Source organism: Podarcis vaucheri (assembly GCF_965113315.1).
Source record: "Podarcis vaucheri genome assembly, chromosome: 8".
Lineage (NCBI taxonomy): Eukaryota > Metazoa > Chordata > Lepidosauria > Squamata > Lacertidae > Podarcis > Podarcis vaucheri.
The window spans coordinates 3,598,199-3,618,324 of record NC_138766.1 but is presented as its reverse complement, the minus strand read 5'-3'; the positions used below and the strand labels follow the sequence as shown (position 1 = coordinate 3,618,324).

The 20,126-nt window shown below is 42.8% G+C and overlaps 1 protein-coding gene and 1 long non-coding RNA gene across 2 annotated transcripts in view; one reads left to right on the top strand and one right to left on the bottom strand.

Moving 5' to 3' along the window:
• XRN2 (5'-3' exoribonuclease 2) overlaps nt 1-20,126 on the top strand; it is a 73,042-nt gene that overhangs the window by 9,152 nt on the left and 43,764 nt on the right. The window contains exons 2-4 of the mRNA XM_082234259.1: nt 7,878-8,005; nt 8,084-8,195; nt 19,242-19,353. Of these exons, the coding sequence (XP_082090385.1) occupies nt 7,878-8,005; nt 8,084-8,195; nt 19,242-19,353 (352 nt within the window). The remainder of the gene's footprint in view (nt 1-7,877; nt 8,006-8,083; nt 8,196-19,241; nt 19,354-20,126) is intronic.
• Nucleotides 1,904-20,126, bottom strand: LOC309538978. Its single transcript, XR_014222571.1, has 3 exons — nt 19,371-20,126; nt 18,627-18,733; nt 1,904-1,971 (listed from the first exon to the last, which is right to left on the bottom strand). It is a non-coding gene; the product is annotated as an uncharacterized lncRNA (long non-coding RNA).

The following is a 20,126-nucleotide window of genomic DNA, read 5'->3' as shown; positions in this document are numbered from 1 at the left end:
AAGGATGATATCTTCCTATATGAGCCTGCTAAAACTTTGACGTCTTTTGGGGAGGTCTTTCTCTTGGTCCCACCTCCTCCACAGACACGATTGAGGAGGATCCAAGAGAGAATCTTCCTTTTGCTGGCAGGCAAGTGCTCCCCCCCCCCCGTCTTTGGCCACTAACAGGCTATTGTGGCAGGGTCTTCTGAGGGTGGATGTTGTACTTGCCAGCCAGCTGGCACATACGGTGGCAATTTTATTCTCAAGTTGTGCAGCAGCGCCAGCCAGCTGACTCGCACTGTGGCACGCACCTAGATGGTGGAGATGTCAGTTGCATTACCTGCAGCAAGACATCTCAAATTGGTTGCAAGCAAACCATCCCCAGTTGCGAAATGTGCCTGGCGACCAGGAAATTCTGAACCCTACTTGTTTGTGTGTTGCATTTGTGTGTGTACAATGGTTTTAAGTGTTTTCAGCACTGTTTTTTAATAGGATTACTTATTTTACTTTTTAAAATGTTTATATTTCATGGCTTTAGTTGTATCTGTTTTAATTTTTGCTATATGCCAATTTGCATCATGCATTGGGAGAAAGGTGGGATATAAATAGAGTAATCAACACATCTTGTACTTTGCTCTCTGGAGAACTTGAGACTGGAGCTATGTTGGTCTTAGTAACTTCAATCTTTTGCTTAGAGTTTCTAACTTTTCCTTGCTGATTCCCCCCCCCCCCCGCTGTTCTGTTGAGTTCTTTGCTGAAAGCAGTTTGAGTCTCTTTGCCATGCTGGATTTATGCCAGAACATGATTAGTATCTATCAGCTATAATGATGTGTGTCCTACATGTGGTGAATAACTTTGTGGTCCTAGGCAGTGTCTGAAACTCTCCATGTGCTAGGTGCGTTTTGCAACTTGACATGGTGCAGTTGTGACCAGTTTTAGATCTATGGAGGCGATGTATGGTGCCTAGGACTCAAGAGTAAAACACCTGCCTCCCATGTGCCGCAATGTGAATTACCTGGGTAGTGTGAGAGTAAAAATGCCGCCCTGCGCAACCTACAAGTATAATTGCTGCCACTGAGTGAAACTGCCCCTGCCTGTGTCACAGCACAAGTAAAAATGGTGCTGCAGGTGGTGCAAGACTCAAAGTGCCGCCCTGCCTGGCCCACAGGTAAAATTGCTGATGCTGAATGAAACTGCCCCACACGCTGCATCATAAGTCACCTGGGTAGCGCTGTGGGCAGCACATCAGTCAAAATGCTATCCTGTGTGACTCCTGAAGCAAAGTTCTTAACCCAAGGTAATATTTCTGGGTTAGTGGAGTCTGGAACCTGAAGCGTATGTAACCTGAGGTACCACTGTACATACATTGGAATAGGTCTTAGTGTTTTCTGTTGCATTACTTCCAATAAATGCATATGGGATTGCAATCCTTGAGAGATGAAAGACTTACAAAATGACAGGTAGTTGCTTATCTGCTTTATAAAATTGGGGGACATTCTGGAAACATAAACTATATTGTTGTTTTTCTTCGTACTATATATTATTGCCTCTGCCCCCTGCAAAGTGTTTTATTTTTAAGAACAATTCCTCTTGCTTGTGAAAAGTTTCCAGTTGCATGATTTGACAGAGTTCTTCTACAAGGACTTGCAAATGTTCAAGAAAATGGCCAGAGTTTAATGTCTGGTATAATTTTATTTGCTAGCTAACTTTTAAGGTTGTTCTGTTCTTGATCAAGTATTTAGTTCCTGCACATTCTGTTTGTTGCTTATTGCAGATGTAATACCAGTAATTTAAGATGCACGTAAGCTCCTTTGGGGAAAATGTGAGCATTTGGGATTCTGAACAGAGTCTGGAAGAAACTGATTTGTGGTGGGAGTCTTAAGCAATAAGTAATAAATATTAAAGTCGCTAAGCAATAAGTAGCAGATATCCAGGTTGCTAAGGCTGAGTCATATGCAGAAGAAAGGGAACAGCTTCCAGTGTGAATCCCTAGGAGAGAAGAACAAAGGTCTGAACACCTAAATAGCCATTGCATAGCTGAGAGTTAGAAGAAGAACTTAAAGAGGCATTACCTTACCCAGAGCTTGGCTCTCTAGCATTGCTAAGTGGCTAAGATACACCCTCGGTCTTCTCTGCCAGGTGTCTCCAGAAGAGCTGGAGGGCCTTGGATGGCTGCAGGCATAATGCATCTGTAGATCTGGGTTTTCACCTTAAGAATCTGATCCCACGGGTTTCAAGTGAATAGTTGACTTTTGGGTGGGGGGGGGGCGTTCCAGTGATAGAGTGTCTGCTTTGCATATGAAAGATCCCAGATTCAGCCTCTAGCACAGGGGTTGGCAAGGTTTACCTCACCTGGGCCAGTTCACTCTAGCGGAGGTCCTTCCATGGGCCGGATTGTGCACACACGCCTGCGATTTCCGGCATCTGCACATGCACAGATGCAATTTCCAGAGTCTGCACATGTGCAGGTGCGATTTCCGGCATCGCAGAAGCGAGTCCCCGCACCGCGCTGCGCTGGTTTAGTGCAGCGTGCGGGGACTCGTCAAGTGGGCAGCTCAGTTTGGGGGCAGCTCATGGGCCAGTTAAACGACCCCCGTGGGCCGCTTGTGGCCCATGGGCCTTAGGTTGCCAGCCCCTGCTCTAGCATCTTCAAGTAGAGTTGAGAAATACTCCTGTCTGAATTCCTGGTTACTGCTAGTCATTATTTACAACACCACTCTCACTATCACACCACCATCCTTTTGCTCAGAAGAGAGACCTTAAATTGGGAGTGTCCTACGACATGCATGGGACAATGACATTTTGGGACAGCCTTATAGTTGTCATGGTGGCCATGAAGTCTTGCAGCACCCCAGTTGAAGTGAGCTTGGCATAAATATTGAGATCCCCCAATGCTGCTGTTCTGGGATTCTCAAAACCAAATCCAAGACCATCTTCATCAACATATGTAGTGAAATAATAGAATTGTAGAGTTGGAAGGGATCCCTGAGGGTCATCAAGTCCACCCCCTGCAATGCAGGAATCTCAACTAAAGCATACATGGCAGAAAGCCATCCAAACTCTGCTTAAGAAGCTCCAAGGAAGGAGAGTCCACCACCACTCTTGGGAGTCTTTTCCACTGTCGAACAGCTCTTACTGTTTGAAAGTTATTCCTGAGGTTTAGTCAGAATCTACTTCCTTGTAACTTGAAGCCATTCGTTAGAGTCCTATCCACCGGAGCAGGAGAAAACAAGCTTGAGAGTTTTAAATTGCAGGGGCAAGCAAACAGCACGCAGACCTAGTGGTGGGAGGAAAAAAAATCCTTAAATAAGAGACACGGGGGAATGATTAATGGACTTCAATGTCTGTACACTAATGCGCAAAGCATGGGAAATAAACAAGATGAGCTTGAGCTCTTGGTACAGCAAACTAAATATGACATAATAGGCATCACTGAAACCTGGTGGGATAAGTCCCACGATTGGAATGTAATAATGGGGGGATACAATCTATTTCAGAGAAACAGACCAGACAAGAAAGGAGGAGGAGTGGTGTTATATGTCAGGGATGTGTATACCTGTGAAGAGATCCAAGATTTAGAACCTCAAAGCCAAAGTGAGAGCATTTGGGTCAAAATTAAGGGAGAGAAGAATAACAGTGACCTCATTGTGGGAGTTTACTATAGATCCCCAAGCCAAACGGAGGACATAGATGATGCCTTCCTGGAACAGATGGCCAAGCATGCAAAAGGAAGGGAGATAGTAGTAATGGGGGACTTCAATTACCCGGATATTTGTTGGATGTCAAACTCAGCCAAGAGCATAAGGTCAAACAGATTCCTCACTGGCCTTGCAGACAACTTCATTGTCCAGAAAGTGGGAGAAGCAACAAGAGGAACAGCCATTTTAGATCTGGTCCTAACCAATGTTGATGACCTGGTTAGTGGGGTAGAAGTGGAAGGATCATTAGGCGCGAGTGATCATGCTCTTCTGAAGTTTACTATACAGCGGAAAGGAGCAGCCAAGCATACTAGGACTCAATTTCTTGACTTTAAGAAAGCCAACTTCATAAAACTTAGGGAAGTGCTGGGTGAGATCCCATGGACAGTAATACTAAAAGGAAAGGGAGTTCATGATGGCTGGGAGTTTGTTAAGAGGGAGATACTAAAAGCACAACGTCAGGCAATACCAATGAGACGGAAACATGGAAGGTGCCTAAAGAAGCCAGGGTGGCTATCTAAAGAACTTTTAACTGAGTTAAGATTAAAAAGGGATGTGTACAAAAAATGGAAAAGGGGGGAAACCACCAAAGAGGAATTCAAACAAATAGCCAGCACGTGTAGACACAAAGTCAGAAAAGCTAAAGCACAGAATGAACTCAGGCTTGCTAGAGAGGATAAAAGCAACAAAAAAGGCTTTCATGGGTATGTTCGTAGCAAAAGGAAGTACAAAGAAACAGTGGGGTCACTCAGAGGAGAAGATGGTGAAATGCAAACAGGGGACACAGAAAGGGCTGAACTCCTCAATGCCTTCTTTGCCTCAGTCTTCTCCGATAAAGAAAACAATGCCCGACCTGAAGAATTTGGAGCAAATGATTCAGCAGAAAAGAACTGGCAGATGTGATCTCAGAACCACTGGCAGTCATCTTTGAGAATTCCTGGAGAACAGGCGAAGTCCCGGCAGACTGGAGGAGGGCAAATGTTGTCCCTATTTTCAAAAAGGGGGAAAGAGAGGACCCAAATAATTACCGCCCAGTCAGTCTGACATCAATACCAGGGAAGATTCTGGAGCAGATCATTAAGCAAACAGTCTGTGAGCACCTAGAAAGGAATGCTGTGATCACCAATAGTCAGCATGGATTTCTGAAAAATAAGTCATGTCAGACTAACCTGATCTCATTTTTTGACAGAATTACAAGCCTGGTAGATGAAGGGAACGCAGTGGATGTAGCCTACCTTGATTTCAGCAAGGCATTTGACAAGGTGCCCCATGATATTCTTGTAAAGAAGCTGGTAAAATGCGGTCTTGACTATGCTACCACTCAGTGGATTTGTAACTGGCTGACTGACCGAACCCAAAGGGTGCTCATCAATGGTTCCTCTTCATCCTGGAGAAGAGTGACTAGTGGGGTGCCACAGGGTTCTGTCTTGGGCCCAGTCTTATTCAACATCTTTATCAATGACTTGGATGATGGACTCAAGGGCATCCTGATCAAATTTGCAGATGACACCAAACTGGGGGTGGGGGGTGGGGTGGCTAACACCCCAGAGGACAGGATCACACTTCAAAACGACCTTGACAGATTAGAGAACTGGGCCAAAACAAACAAGATGAACTTTAACAGGGAGAAATGTAAAGTATTGCACTTGGGCAAAAAAAATGAGAGGCACAAATACAAGATGGGTGACACCTGGCTTGAGAGCAGTACATGTGAAAAGAATCTAGGAGTCTTGGTTGACCACAAACTTGACATGAGCCAACAGTGTGACGCGGCAGCTAAAAAAGCCAATGCAGTTCTGGGCTGCATCAATAGGAGTATAGCATCTAGATCAAGGGAAGTAATAGTGCCACTGTATTCTGCTCTGGTCAGACCTCACCTGGAGTACTGTGTCCAGTTCTGGGCACCACAATTCAAGAAGGACACTGACAAACTGGAACGTGTCCAGAGGAGGGCAACTAAAATGGTCAGAGGCCTGGAAACGATGCCTTATGAGGAACGGCTAAGGGAGCTGGGCATGTTTAGCCTGGAGAAGAGGAGGTTAAGGGGTGATATGATAGCCATGTTCAAATATATAAAAAGATGTCACATAGAGGAGGGAGAAAGGTTGTTTTCTGCTGCTCCAGAGAAGCAGACACGGAGCAATGGAGCTGTTTGACAGTGGAATTTGCTGCCAAGGAGTGTGGTGGAGTCTCTTCCTTTGGAGGTCTTTAAGCAGAGGCTTGACAACCATATGTCAGGAGTGCTCTGATGGTGTTTCCTGCTTGGCAGGGGGTTGGACTCGATGGCCCTTGTGGTCTCTTCCAACTCTATGATTCTAAGCAGAATGTGATGTTTGAATGGCTCTCTAAACTATGCCTGTGTGGGTGAATAGTGTTCCTTTACGATCTGATCATAGCATATGTGCTCAGTTTCATAGAAATGGTAGAGGGAGTTTCTCCTAATACTCAGTTGGCCTGGGATTCCGCATTATGACATACGAGGGCTTTGCTTACACTCAGTTATGTCCTCTTAACTCGACTCCCACAGCACAATCCCCTGAAGACTTTTTACACCTTCAGCCTTTTAAAATATTGCCTACATTTAAATTGGCCTCTGGCAGATTGGCGTTCTTGACAAGAACAGTTCAGGTGCTTAGTAGCATAGATAGTGAAATTTGATTTAGGTGCCTGGGCACCAGGATGGTGCCTGACATCATCGGGATCCTTGGATCTTGACTGTTTTCACACACTAAGACCACATTCTGTAGAATTCTCTCGCTTCTATTTTATCTGCACTATCAGAATGAATTTCAAGAACCAAAATGCTTTTTCTGTGCAGCCTGAGCTGGTGCACTGAATGACATTATAGTTAATTGTTGTAGCTTGTCTTCACTTACCCCACCCCACTGCGCTGCTCACAGTTAGGAAGAATATACTTATGTTATGAATGGTCCGTGTCACCATTAAGAAATAGAATAGAATATTAAGAATAGGCCAATATATATGTGAACTGTCCCTGAATCAAATGACTTTTCTTCTTTAAGTTCTCAAAGTTCTTAACCTTTTTTTTTTTTGTTTAATTTATTATAACATATAAAACGCTTACGTTTACACAATACATATATGCAATACACTACCTTATTTTCATAGCATAAAACATACCTACAATACTCTGTGTAATACCTACTTATACTATACATATCAACATACCTACACTCCTACCCCACACGGACACCCACCAAGTGACTTGACTTCCAGCCATTCTTGTTACGCTACTTTATTTTTCCAACTAGCTTAAACACATTTCATTGTTTCTTTGATCTCTTCTTCTATCTTAACTTTACTCTCCTTTCACTCTAATCATTTTCTGGATTCACTCAGTATCTGTCAAAAATTCTACTTTTTCCATATAGATTTTGATGTATTCCTTAAAGATAGCCCACTCCTTATTCACTTTTTGTATCATATCTCCTCTTATCCTATCATTTTAGATAGCCAGTCTGTTTTAGTTGGGATGCTGCTGCTTTTCCAATTTTTGGCAATTAATAACCTTGCCGCCGTAGTCGCATACATAAATATTGGTCTGACCGTTCTTTTTATCTCCTCTGACATGATACCTAGGAGAAAGGATTCTGGTTTTTCCCCCAAATGAGAATCTAAACATCTTTTTCAAATCGTTATAAATATTTTCCCAGAATCCCACTATCTCTTTGCACTCCCACCACATGTGTAGAAAGGTTCCTGCCCCATTTTTGCATCTCCAACAGACATCACTACAGTTTTTATACATTTTTGCCAATCTAACTGGACTTCAAAGTTCTTAACCTAGCTCAAGGTTGTCATCTGAACCAGCCAGATGTTTAACTGATAATCGACCACAGTGACTTCATCATTTGAAAAATAAGACTTTAGAGCCATCTTGCAAAAAATTGGATATTAGACATTCCATCTTTGTGACTGTAACCTTGTTTTAAGGAGCCATTTTGCACCTAGCATATGTATGTGAGTTTCTAACGCTGGCTAGAAGTACTTGTGCCGGAGAAAGAGAGAAAAGATTCCCATAGGCATGTGGTGAGATAGCTTAGCTACCTTTCATAAATCATAGTCTGCCTTTCGAATTTCCTTTCCACTTTCACCATGTTTCCTTGATTGTGTTTTTCTTTCAGATTTGAATGTGATGCATACATCTAAAAATCTTTTGTTATTCATTGTTTGCAGCCTAAAGAATGTAATGGTATCAAAATTCCCATTGACTCCAGCAAACCAAACCCCAATGAAGTGGAATTTGATAATCTGTATTTGGATATGAATGGCATCATCCACCCTTGTACACATCCTGAGGACAAGTGAGTCACATTTGTACTTTAAATAGGTAGCTTGTATTAAACATTGTTTGGATATTGACACAATGTCTTACATTGCAGACCAGCACCCAAAAATGAAGATGAAATGATGGTGGCCATATTTGAGTATATTGACAGGCTTTTTAATATTGTGAGACCGAGGCGGCTTCTCTACATGGCAATAGATGGAGTGGTAAGTACTTAAGTGGTTGCCATTGATGTATTTGGGTCAGGGTTGATAAAAATTGTGTCTGAATCGTTTGAAGTGCTATTTTCTGCTGTAGTTTAATTTCCACTTTATTTACAATGCTGTTGGACACAATGACTAAATTCCATTCCTGCATCTGTTTTGCCAGTTGGTGAACAGAGTCAAAATTAAAGTAACTGCATTTATGTATGAGACGATTTTATTTTTAACACTTTGTGAGTGTGAACATTACTTATGCCACCTAAGATAGATTGTGAATGGTGGCTTCATTTAAGATTCATTAAGGAAGCTGCTCCGGTGGGAAGGTAAACAGTGTTTCCGTGCGCTGCTCTGGTTTGCCAGAAGCAGCTTAGTCATGCTGGCCACATGACCCGGAAGCTGTACGCTGGCTCCCTCGGCCAATAAAGCGAGATGAGCGCCGCAGCCCCAGAGTCGTCCGCGACTGGACTTAACTGTCGGGGCTCCTTTACCTTTAAGGAAGCCACTGGTATGTGATCTCAGTTTGTTGATCTTCTTATAGCCCATCCCAGTGCTTGTCAGTGCTTAGTGTTGTGGCATACATGCACAGTCTAGAAAGGTATTGCAGGATAAGATGAGTTTATCAACTCCCCTTCAATTTCTCTCTGAGTGCAGTCTGAACTCAAGAGTGGTATTCTTCAGGGAGGTCCTTTTAGAATGATGTATAACCTTATTGTTCAAGAAGAACTCCTTTTTATTTCTTAATCTTGTCTTTGCATTTATTTTGGCCTTAATCCTAACCCCTGAGTGACAGCCATAGGGCACGATGGAACGGCACAGCCAGAGCTTGTCAGTGCTTTTTCATTTCGTTATAAATCATCTCCCAGAATGTCTTAATCCTTGGGCATGTCCACCAAAGGTGAAAGAATGTACCTTCAGTCTCATTACATTTCCAACATTTATTGTCGGGCAAATGGTAAATTTTTTCAAGCTTGACTGGTGTCATGTACCACCTATAAATCATTTTCATTAAATTTTCTCTTAGGGCATTACATGCCGTGAATTTCATACCTGTGGTCCATAACTGTTCCCAGTCAGCCATCATTATGTTATGTCCAACATCTTGTGTCCATTTAATCATAGCTGATTTCACCGTTTCATCCTGAGTGTTCCATTTCAACAGCAAGTTATACATTCTTGACAAATTCTTGATTTTTGGATCTAACAATTCTGTTTCCAATTTTGATTTTTCCACCTGGAAACCAACTTTTTTGTCCAAATTGTATGCCTCCATTATTTGGTAATAATGGAGCCAATCTCACACTTTGTTTTTCAATTTTTCAAAACTCTGCAATTTTATTCTGTCTCCATCTTGTTCCAGAATTTCCCAATATTTCGGCCATTTTGTCCTCCATATTGAGTTTTTTCTGAGCCTTTGCTTCCATTGGTGACAACCATCTTGGGGTTTTCTTTTCTAACAAATCCTTATATCTTATCCAAACATTAAACAATGCTTTTCTAACAATATGATTTTTAAACGCTTTATGTGCTTTTACCTTATCGTACCACAAATATGCATGCCAGCCAAATACATTATTGAAGCCTTCTAGATCCAACACTTCAGTGTTTTCAAGAAGCAGCCTTTCTCTCAGCCAGCAAAAAGCAGCTGATTCATAATAAAGTTTAAGGTCTGGCAGGGCAAATCCGCCTCTTTCTTTGGCATCAGTTAATATCTTAAATTTTATTTGAGGCTTCTTGCCCTGCCAAACAAATCTGGAAATATCTTTCTGCCACTTCTTGAAACAATCCATCTTATCCAAAATTTGCAATGTTTGAAACAAAAACAACATCCTTGGCAACACATTCATTTTTATCACAGCAATTCGGCCTAACAATGATAACTTCAAATTTGTCCATATTTCTAAATCCTTTTTCACTTCAATCCAACATTTTTCATAATTATCCTTAAATAAATTCACATTTTTGGCAGTCATGTTAACCCCTAAATATTTCACTTTCTTAACCAATGTTAGTCCTGTCTCCTCCTGAAACTCCTCTCTCTCTCATTCACAGTTAAGTTTTTCTCTAAAACCTTTGTTTTCATCTTATTCAACTTAAAACCTGCTACCTGTCCGAATTCTTGAATCAGTTCCAATACCCTTTTAGTACTAGATTCTGGCTCCTGTAAAGTCAATACTAAGTCATCAGCAAATGCTTTCAGTTTGTACTGTTTAGCTCCCACTTGTATACCTTTAACCTCTTGGTCCTTTCTAATCATATTTAACAAAACCTCAAGGACCGATATAAAGAGCAATGGAGAAATTGGGCAACCTTGTCGTGTCTCTTTCTCAATCTTAAACTCTTCTGTCACTACTTTGTTCACAATTTTGCCTTTTGTTCTGAATAAATTGCACCTATACCATTTTCAAAACCTTGACCTACCCCCATCCCCTGTAGATTCTTCTTCATAAAACTCCAAGAAATGTTGTCAAAGGCTTTCTCTGCATCCAGAAATATCAAGACTCCCTTAGTATTGATATTCACTTGTAGTTTTTCTAAAATATTAATTATATTCCTCATGTTGTCAGACAAATGTCTGCCTGGGAGAAAGCCCGCTTGGTCTTTATGAATTTCTTCTACTAACACCTTTTTTAATCTTTTAGCCAAAATATCTGCAAAAATTTTGTAATCCACATTAAGCAGCGATATAGGGCGTTAGTTCTTGAGCTGTGTCTTTTCAGTCTCTGTTTTCGGTATAAGTGTAATGTAAGCTTCCTTCCACAACTCTGGTGCCTTTCACCCTTCCAATACAGTGGTGCCTCGCAAGACGAAAATAATCCGTTCCGCGAGTCTCTTCGTCTAGCGGTTTTTTCGTCTTGCGAAGCAACCCTATTAGCGGCTTAACGGATTAGCGCTATTAGCGGATTAGCGGCTATTAAAGGCTTAGCGGCTTAGCGGCTTAGAAAAAGGGGGGGAAGCGGAAAAAATCAGAACACGCGCAAGACGTTTTCGTCTTGCGAAGCAAGCCCATAGGGAAATTCGTCTTGCAAAGCAGCTCAAAAACGGAAAACCCTTTCGTCTAGCGGGTTTTCCGTCTTGCGAGGCATTCGTCTTGCGGGGCACCACTGTATTTCATTGCAGACTTCCTTCAATGGTTGTATCAACCATTCTTTCAAAGATCTGTAATATCTTGAAGTCAAACCATCTGGTCCTGGAGATTTACCTAATTCCATGTTCTGGATGGCCCCTTCCACCTCCCGATCCGTTATTTTGTAATTCAACATTAGCTGTTTTTCCTAAGAGATTTTGTGTAGTCCTGTGACTTTGGGTTTGCTCTCAGTTTCTTCTCTCCTTCCTTTATTTTCCCCAGGATTTTATCCTTTTTTTCATTCTGAGTTCTCTTCTTAATTGCATTCTGTTGTATTAGGAATCCTCTCATAACTGCTTTGCTTGCGTCCCAAATTACTCTTTTTTCCACTGTAGTATTCATGTTTATCTCGAAATAGTCTCTTAGAGTTTTTTGGGCCTTCTTGGTCACCACTTCATTCCTGAACAAAGTATCGTTCATCCTCCATCCAAGAAACCAATTGGCGTCAATTTCATTTCCATCTTCACAGCATTATGGTCAGAACAAGTTTTGGGGCAAATCTCCACTTTGCTGATCTTCGGAACAAATCCCCTGGTTACCCAGATTTGGTCAATTCTTGTCCATGTCATTTTAGCCTCAGAAAAGAAAGTTCCCTCTCTTCCCAGAGGGTTCTTCATTCTCCATATGTCAACTAAGTCCATACTTTCAGTCATGTCAAAAAATGTTTTTGGTAGTCTACCATCTTTGGTGACTACCTGTCTCTGTGCCTTGTCCATATTTGTAGACACCACTCCCTTCATATCTCCCATCAAGATCATATTATAGTCCATATAATCCATCAGAGTCTCGTGTAACTTCTTAAAGAACTCCGATTTTCCTTCATTTGGTGCATAAACACCTACAATCAGGAATTTCTCTCCTTGTGATTGAATTTCAATTGCAACAAATCTTCCTTGGCCATCTTTGAATATGAATTTCGGTGATAGGCTCTCCTTTGCATAAAGGACCACTCCTCTTTTTTTAATTTAAATGAGATAAATTCTTGGCCCAGTCTTTTATTACTCAATATCTTCCTGTGTAGCCTTATCACATGTGTTTCTTGTAAACAAATCAAGTCCAAATGTTCTTTTTTCAATAAATGAAAGACTCTCCTCCTTTTTTCTGGAGAATTTAATCCAGTGTTTCCCAACCTTTTTTGGGCAAAGGCACACTTGTTTCATGAAAAAAATCTTGAGGCACACCACCATTACAGCCCCGTGACGTCAGCGCGCAGCGTCACGCCGGGAGGGACATGAATTGCTAGCAAATTACATAATCACCTCCTTGAGGGCTGGCTCATCTTCTCCGAAGGCAGAACCCCATTAATTAACAGCACAGACTCACACCATAGCCAAGACGAGGGGGGAAAAACTCAGTCATGCACAGTCATGCACATGTGGGGGCTAAATGAGGACGAAGACCGGGCAGAGAGCAGGGTTCAAATCACCCCACCTGGCCAGGACAATCCCTGGGTGCTCCCTTGGGCCACTCGCCTGACCCACCTCGCAGGGCTGTTGTTGCGAGGATAACACGGGGAGAACCACGCGCGCCCCCGGGAGCTCCTTGGAGGAGAAAGCGGGCGATGAATGCAATGCACGAAATATATGAGAGGCGACCAGGTTTTGCAGGTGAGGGGCCCCCGCCAGCCTCCGCTTCCAACACCCGGCGCAACAACGCCGAAGTTTCCCCCCGGGCTCGGCTCGGGGAGCAGCGCTGCTCCCCCCCCGGCTCCCCTTCGCCCCCTTCACCCTCCCGGCTCTCTCTGCCGCCCACTGGGGACCCCCCTCACCTGCCAAGTCCGGAGCGCCGGTGGAAGTTGCATGCAGGGCGCCGCGTTGCCATTGCATTGCACTGCACTCCATGCAACGCCTGCACGCATGCATTGCCTTGCACGCCCGCCAAGGGGCCTCCCCGCGGTCCGATGCGTCCCCTCCGGCGCGGATGCAGCATTGCAAAAATAAAAAACCCCCGACGCAGCCCTACCTGGGGGGCAGCCTCCGCCTCCGCCGCTCCGCCTCCGCGGGGATTCCCGGGCTCCATCCTGCCGTCCGATCTCCGCGGGGGCGCAGGCAGGCTGCGCGGTCTGCGCGGAAGAGCCCCTGCCCGCCCGGCCGCCGCCGCTGCGCTCATTCCATGGCCGGGAGAAGAGCGCTTCAAACAAAACACCCAGCCCGCCAGGCCACGCTGGGAAACGTAGTTCGCGCACCCCGCGCGGGCGCGGAGCCCAAGGGCGAGGGGACTACGGATCCTGGCAGCCCCCGCGCCGGGGACGGAGGGGGAGAGGCCGGGTGCAGGGATGGAGGGACGGGTGGGCTAGCGAGTGAGTGAGTGGCAGCCGCCAATCCTTGGCCGAGAGCCAGGAAGGGCCTCCCCGGAGGAGGAGGAGGGAGGCGCAGAGCGGGAGGGAGGGAGGGAACCCCAGGGGTCATCTAGTGACGGCGCCCCAATCGAAAATTTGACTTTTAAAAAAAAATCAATTTTTTTTATTTTTCCCGCGGCACACCAGGCAACATCTCGCGGCACACTAGTGTGCCGCGGAACAGTGGTTGGGAAACACTGATTTAATCCATTCACATTCCAGCTCGAAACCTGCAACGCCATCATGTAGTTACGCTGATATTCCTCCAACTGCACCCAATGCTTGCTTTTCTTCTGTTGGTGGTGGTGGTGACACGTTCACTGGAGATCCAATCCGGAGGGTAATGCTGATATATCCGATATTCCCCTGTTTGGTGATCTTCTATCCGATGCTCTTTGCTCTAGTCCTCTATCTGATGATCTTCTATCCGATGTTCTTGGCTCTTTTCCAAGTCCCTTCTGCAGATCTTCTTTGTATTTATACAAAAATACAATCTTCTACTGATCTTATTTTTTATTTTCCTTCCTTTGAAACTGAAAGATAGACCTTGGGGAAACTCCCACCTAAAGATGATTTTATTCCTTCTCAGCAGGGCAACAATATCTCCGTAGCTAGGCCTAAGATCCAAAAGATATTTCGGGACGTCTTTAAAAATTTCCACTCTTGACTGTTGTACTACTAGGTTCTTCTGGTAGTGCCAACCCAAGATTCTATCTCTCTCTTCTTTAGTTCGAAGGGTGATCAAGCAGTCTCTTATTCTATTCTACTCTTTTTTCCTTCCTCTTCCAAGTCTGAAGGCCCTCACAATTCTAAACTCTTCTTGACCCAAGTCCAAGTCCCAAAAGTCAGTGTGAGAAAGACTTCCGGGGTTGACGCGATCTGGGAATGGCGGATTCCCTCCGAGCTCCGGAGGGAATCAGCTCAGCAGGGGACGGGTCTTTGCCGTGCCGGCGACACGGGGACCCTTAAAACCGCAGGCGCGGAATGCCTGCGGACTGAAGACTCGGCGGGTGCCTTAAGTGCCCCCCCTGATTCGCGAAGAGCCTTTTTAAAGGCTGCGGAGGGGATACGGGGGGTGGCGCGGCACTGAGAGTCCATCGCTACCTCTGCTGAGCGAAGCCGCGAGCCATGACCGGAGAGCGCTGACTTCCTTCCTTGAAATTCGGCTGAAAAAACAACCCGTGAGTAATTTGGACTTGGCTTTTAAGAAATTTATCCACTGAATTTGAGACGATCGGGGGATGTGCTAAAAGGAAGTCCGCACCCCCCACCTTGCAGACGATCTAGAGCAACGAAAAAAGAACTAAGCTGGAGTGCCTACCCTGTAAAGGGTGAGTTTTAAAAAAAAGACAGTAACTTCCAAGATTTGGAAATTTTGAACAGGAGAGAGGAGTGTTGGATGCTTTGTGTTCTGTTGTAAACAACCCCCCCTCCCGGGCCCGGGAGCGTCCTGCTTTGGAGCTGGTTTAAGAAGTGCAGAGTTTGACAGCTGTCAAAGCTGTCAAACGGACTGTTAATAGTGGAAAATTGCTACCTAAGTTACCTCTGGATTAAAAAGAGTTACAATTGATCTAAAATTGTTGGAAATAAAGAAACAATAACAAGACAGAGGACTGTTGGGGAAAAGAATACTAACTAACCAGATTCCCTCTAGAGGGAATTCTGTGGAACTACAATGGCTGTGGATGGAAAGATACTGGGAGAAATCGAAAGGATGTTCTATTTGGTCGGAATCTTACAAGAGCAGACTACGGCTATGAGTGAACAATTGATGACCTTGACTTCTGAAACAAGTAGTCCTGCTGAATGTAACGAGGACCTCAATGAGAAAGAATCCACAGCTGAACCAGAAATGATAATAAAAGAAGTGGAGAAGACAAAACAAGAAAGAGAAGAAGTGATGTGGGAAAATACTGAGCAGAAGCTGATGCCTGTGGAATACAAACAAGGAGATTATTGGAGCAAATCTATTATAAATCCACGAAAGATGCAGAAGACGAAAGTGGAGGCCCTGGGAGTCTATGAAATTAAGGAATTTAAAATAAAGAAATATAATCGGGGCCTCCACATAGACTCTGAGTTTGATTACCTTCAAGATTTACGCCTTGTGGAAACTCTTCAGCAGCTGTTTGCAAATATGGGAAGAGACTTTGGATTGATGGTGAAAGAGCTCTTTCGAGATGTGACGACTGGCATAAAGGATTACCAACAAGACCGGCGGAGAGGGACTGAAAGAGACTGGAGGGCCTCGGACGTGAGGAACCCGGGCTAAGAACTGTTATTTTGGACATGCTTTGGGAAGGGACGCAAACCGGGGATGGGAGGGAGGGAAAAATTAAGTTCTAACAACACTCATGATTATGGGATTTGGTTAAAAAGATCATTATTCAAGAAAAAATGGGAAATCGATGGAAGGGAATTGAGGTCCAACTTAGAAAAAATTAATTTTGTTTGCTTTTATAAAAGGACTAATACTAAGACAGGGAAATGCCAATTTGCTGATATAAATTTGGAAATGGGGATGCAAGGGAGGGGGTAGGGGGAAGTCAATGACCAGGGTTAGGAAATAACATTTTCGGGAAAGTATATATGTTTGTTGTTGTTTTCTTTTTCTTTTTGTTTATGTGTTTATTTCTTTTTTGTGTTTTTGTTTTTGTTTATATAAAATGTGAAAACCCAATAAAAATTTTATTAAAAAAAAAAAAAGTCAGTGTGAGAAAGTCTGTCAAGCTTTCCTTCTCCAATTCAGGTAGGGCTCTGATCCTCAAATTCGTCTGTTTTTCTTTAAGTTCAATCATAGCAAGCGTCAACTTATGTTCATCAAGTTGCCTCTGTAGGGCTGGGACTCTCTCTCTCTCTCCAGTTGTGTTACTTTACATTCAGCAGCAACGGCTTTCTCCCTGGCTTTCTTCGCAGTCTGCCGTATCAAAGTAGATTCTTGTATCAATTTCTGGATGGTTTTTGTATTGGTATTCACCTTTTGTCCCAGATTATTTATACTTTCTGTATTTAAGTCAATTTTAATAGTTGCAGCATCCACTTTCGCATTTATCGCGTCTGTTTTCTTATTAAGCTGTTCCAGTGAATCATTTATCTTATCTAATGCAACCACTAAGGCCTCTTCTGTCGACATTCCTCTTGGTTTTGAGTGTATTGGTGCAAAAGCAGCAGCAGAAGAGGCAGGGAGGCCTGATGTTGAGCCTCTCCTGGGTTGCTGCCAGGTCCTCCCAGACCTTAATGTTTTTTCAGCAGTTGACTGGTCTGTTTTTTCCTTTCCATTTGCCATAACACTTAAAAAATTCAAGGTCAATCCCAGAGTCTCACAGTTTTTTTATCTTGCAGCTGGAAATTCCCCTAGCCCAGCTCTTCTAAAGCAACCAGTTTCAAAGGCTTCCACTAGGGGGAAACAGTTTCTATTTATATTAGTCAGTAATGTCCTCTTTTAAACACAGTTCAAACAATCCAAAGTTAGTTTCAGTTTTCAGTTACTTTTTTAAAAAATGATATTTATTGAAAATTTTTGAAATTACAAAGAAAAAATAAAACAGAAAAAGAGAAAAGAAAAAACAAACCACATCAAACAATACAAATTCAAAAAACAAAAATACACCGCAAACAGACAAAAATAAATCCATCATTCTCAAATCCTCGGCTCTCATTACCTTCTTTCTTTGACCTCCTCCTCCTCCTTTTTTTGTATCCTGGTTAATAATTGTGCAGCAAATCCTTTCCATATTTCTGTCATTACATTACCTTAATCTATTTTCATCTTATCTTATAAAAAACCTTTAAAACTTAAAACTTAAATCTTATTTTTACGACTTCTCAAAACCATAATATTCTTACCTAATTCTTTAAACATTTTTGCTAGAGCCAAGTAATTTCGCTTCAACATTTTTCTAACATTCATCAATTTTATAAAACAATCCTGGTAATAAAAAGAGAAATAAAAACAATCCAATCTTCATCCAGCGTCCCTTCCTCCTGGTCCTGGGTTTTGTCATTCCTTTTTATCCCATCGATCTAGCGCATTAACCTGGTCAGTTTTCAGTTACTTTTACTCCTTTTTAAAGCAGCCGGAGACAGTAGAAACAATGTATTTCTTTTATTTAGCTAACTGTCAATGAACGTTCTAAACGCTGTCAGTGAACATTCCAAAAGACATCAGTCCTGCTAGCAGCCCGTTTCCAGGGTCAGAGCGGCGGTATTTTAGCTCTCTTGACTCTCTCCTGCAGGCATACTCAGTCCACAACTCCCCCCCTTCTCCTGCCTCCAAGGAGGAGTTTAATGTTCTTTGCCGATGGAAATTTAGTCTTTTACAAAAGGCTTTCCAAGACTTCAGCTTGCAGCCTCATTGCTTCAGTCTATTTACAAAAGGGGAAGGCAGACTTCCTGTATTGAACCTCCCCGTTTCAATACCAAATTAAACGTTTAAAAATCCAATTCTCCCGCTTCAGCTCTACTCACGGGTAATTACTTTGGAGTCAAATTGTCCACAGGAAAAAGTCAGTGCTCTCCGGCAACAGCTATGCGGCTTTGCTCCGTGGAAGAAGCAGACGATTCGAAGCACCGCGCCGCTCACCCCACATCGCTCCGGACCCCCAAAACCGGGTTTCCCCGCGAGTAGGGGAGGCGCAAAGGGTGCCCGCCGAATCCCACGCTCACAGGCTTCTCCCGCCTGTGATTTTTTGCGGGTCTCCGCCTTCGCTGTGGCAGCCAGACCCAGATTCCCACGGAGCAAATTCCTCCCGATCAGAGGAATTCCGCCATTACCAGAGGCACCAACCCGGAAGTCCTGTTTTAGCTAACTTCCATTAACTGTTACTGGTCAGGAAGCCTCCTTGTTCTGAAATCAGTTTGAGAATGATGAAGCACTAATTTTCCAAAGTCAGATCCAGTCATCTGTCCTGGACTTAGTAATGTGTTTCAGGTTAGTTTTTTAAAACATGATTAATTAGTTTCTGTCACATACCAGTCTTTCCAGCTGGTAGACAAAGGGGAGAAGGCAAAAATGTCCCTGCCTATCCCAAAGCTTCCTTTGTTGTTGCTGTCTCCCTCCACCACTGCTACCAGACTCCACTGCAGTAAGAAAGAACAGGCAACTGTATATAGCACAACAGTAAAAAAAACAGTGTTAACTGCATCATAACAACATATATAAAGTAGCAATTGTCAGCAAGAAGGTTGATTACATTCCACAGGTAAACAAAAAGGTTTTCACCTTGCACTAAAATGAAGCCAATGTGAGGACAAAGAAATGTTGCAGCTGCTGCAGTATATGTGGCAAAAAATGAGGCACAGCTGGAAGCATATTTAATTGTTGTAAAGTTTCTCATGGGTAATGGAAATTGCCCCATGTTTAAATAAAATAACAAATGCAATTGCAGTTTCTCTTTTGAACGTTGGCTTAAGCTCTTGAATATCTATTTTAAAACATAAATGGAAATGGATAAGGCTTCCTCAATTGCATACGTAAAGTAAGTAAGCTCTCGTTACGTGAATCATTCTAAGGTTCTCAAATTTAATAAAGTATAGAAATTAAGTATAAAGGGTGAAATGATCAGTCATGGTAATTCTATTCTTCTAGGCTCCCCGTGCAAAAATGAACCAGCAAAGATCTAGAAGATTTAGAGCATCAAAGGAAGGAGTGGAGACTGCAGAAGAGAAGCAGAGAATCAGACAAGAAATTTTAGAGAAAGGTATATAGATTTGTTACCTATTCAGTTTAGTTCTGTAACAGGTAACTTGAAGAAGAGTTGCATATTCTGAAGTATTACTCTTGCGACAGGCGCCATATCACAGATATCACATGACCGGCGTAGAGAAAAGACTGACATGCACTTAGTTTTGTATTAAATTTTGCATTAGCAGTTGTTTGTGTTCTGTGATTTCTTGGGAGTGTAGGAAAGTTGTGCAATATGGAATTGAGCACAGAATTCAGGTTCCTAAAAATCTAAGCATATTTAAAACCACATTTCTAACCCTTATTTTTACCATTTATTAAATTTCAATAAACTTCATCTGAGGATCAGTGGGAGGTTTACAATAGTTGTACAGATGTGCTTGAAATTGTATTAGCAATGCATTGTAAAAATTGAAGAGTTGCTGAATTAAAATTACCATTAGTAGAGAATAGAGCTACAATGGTCTGCATCACCTTGTAACTAGAAGGAGCTTAATAAAGTATGCAAAATAAAAAGTCAAGCAAATTTGCATGATTGTTATTGATCACTCATAATTTATACTTATAACAATACAAATGCATCCCTATGCAAACTGATCTGAAATCTCCACTAAGAGCCATGGGACTTGTGCCTGAGTTTATACATATGTATAAAATTGTGGTTTTGATCACAACTAGTTGTGATTCCCATAACTGAGTGAAATGAGATATTACATGTTCAAAATAACGGAGCGAGTATGTCTGTCCCCTCCCTCCTGCGGTTATCTGTCTCAAACTAGCTAAATTATG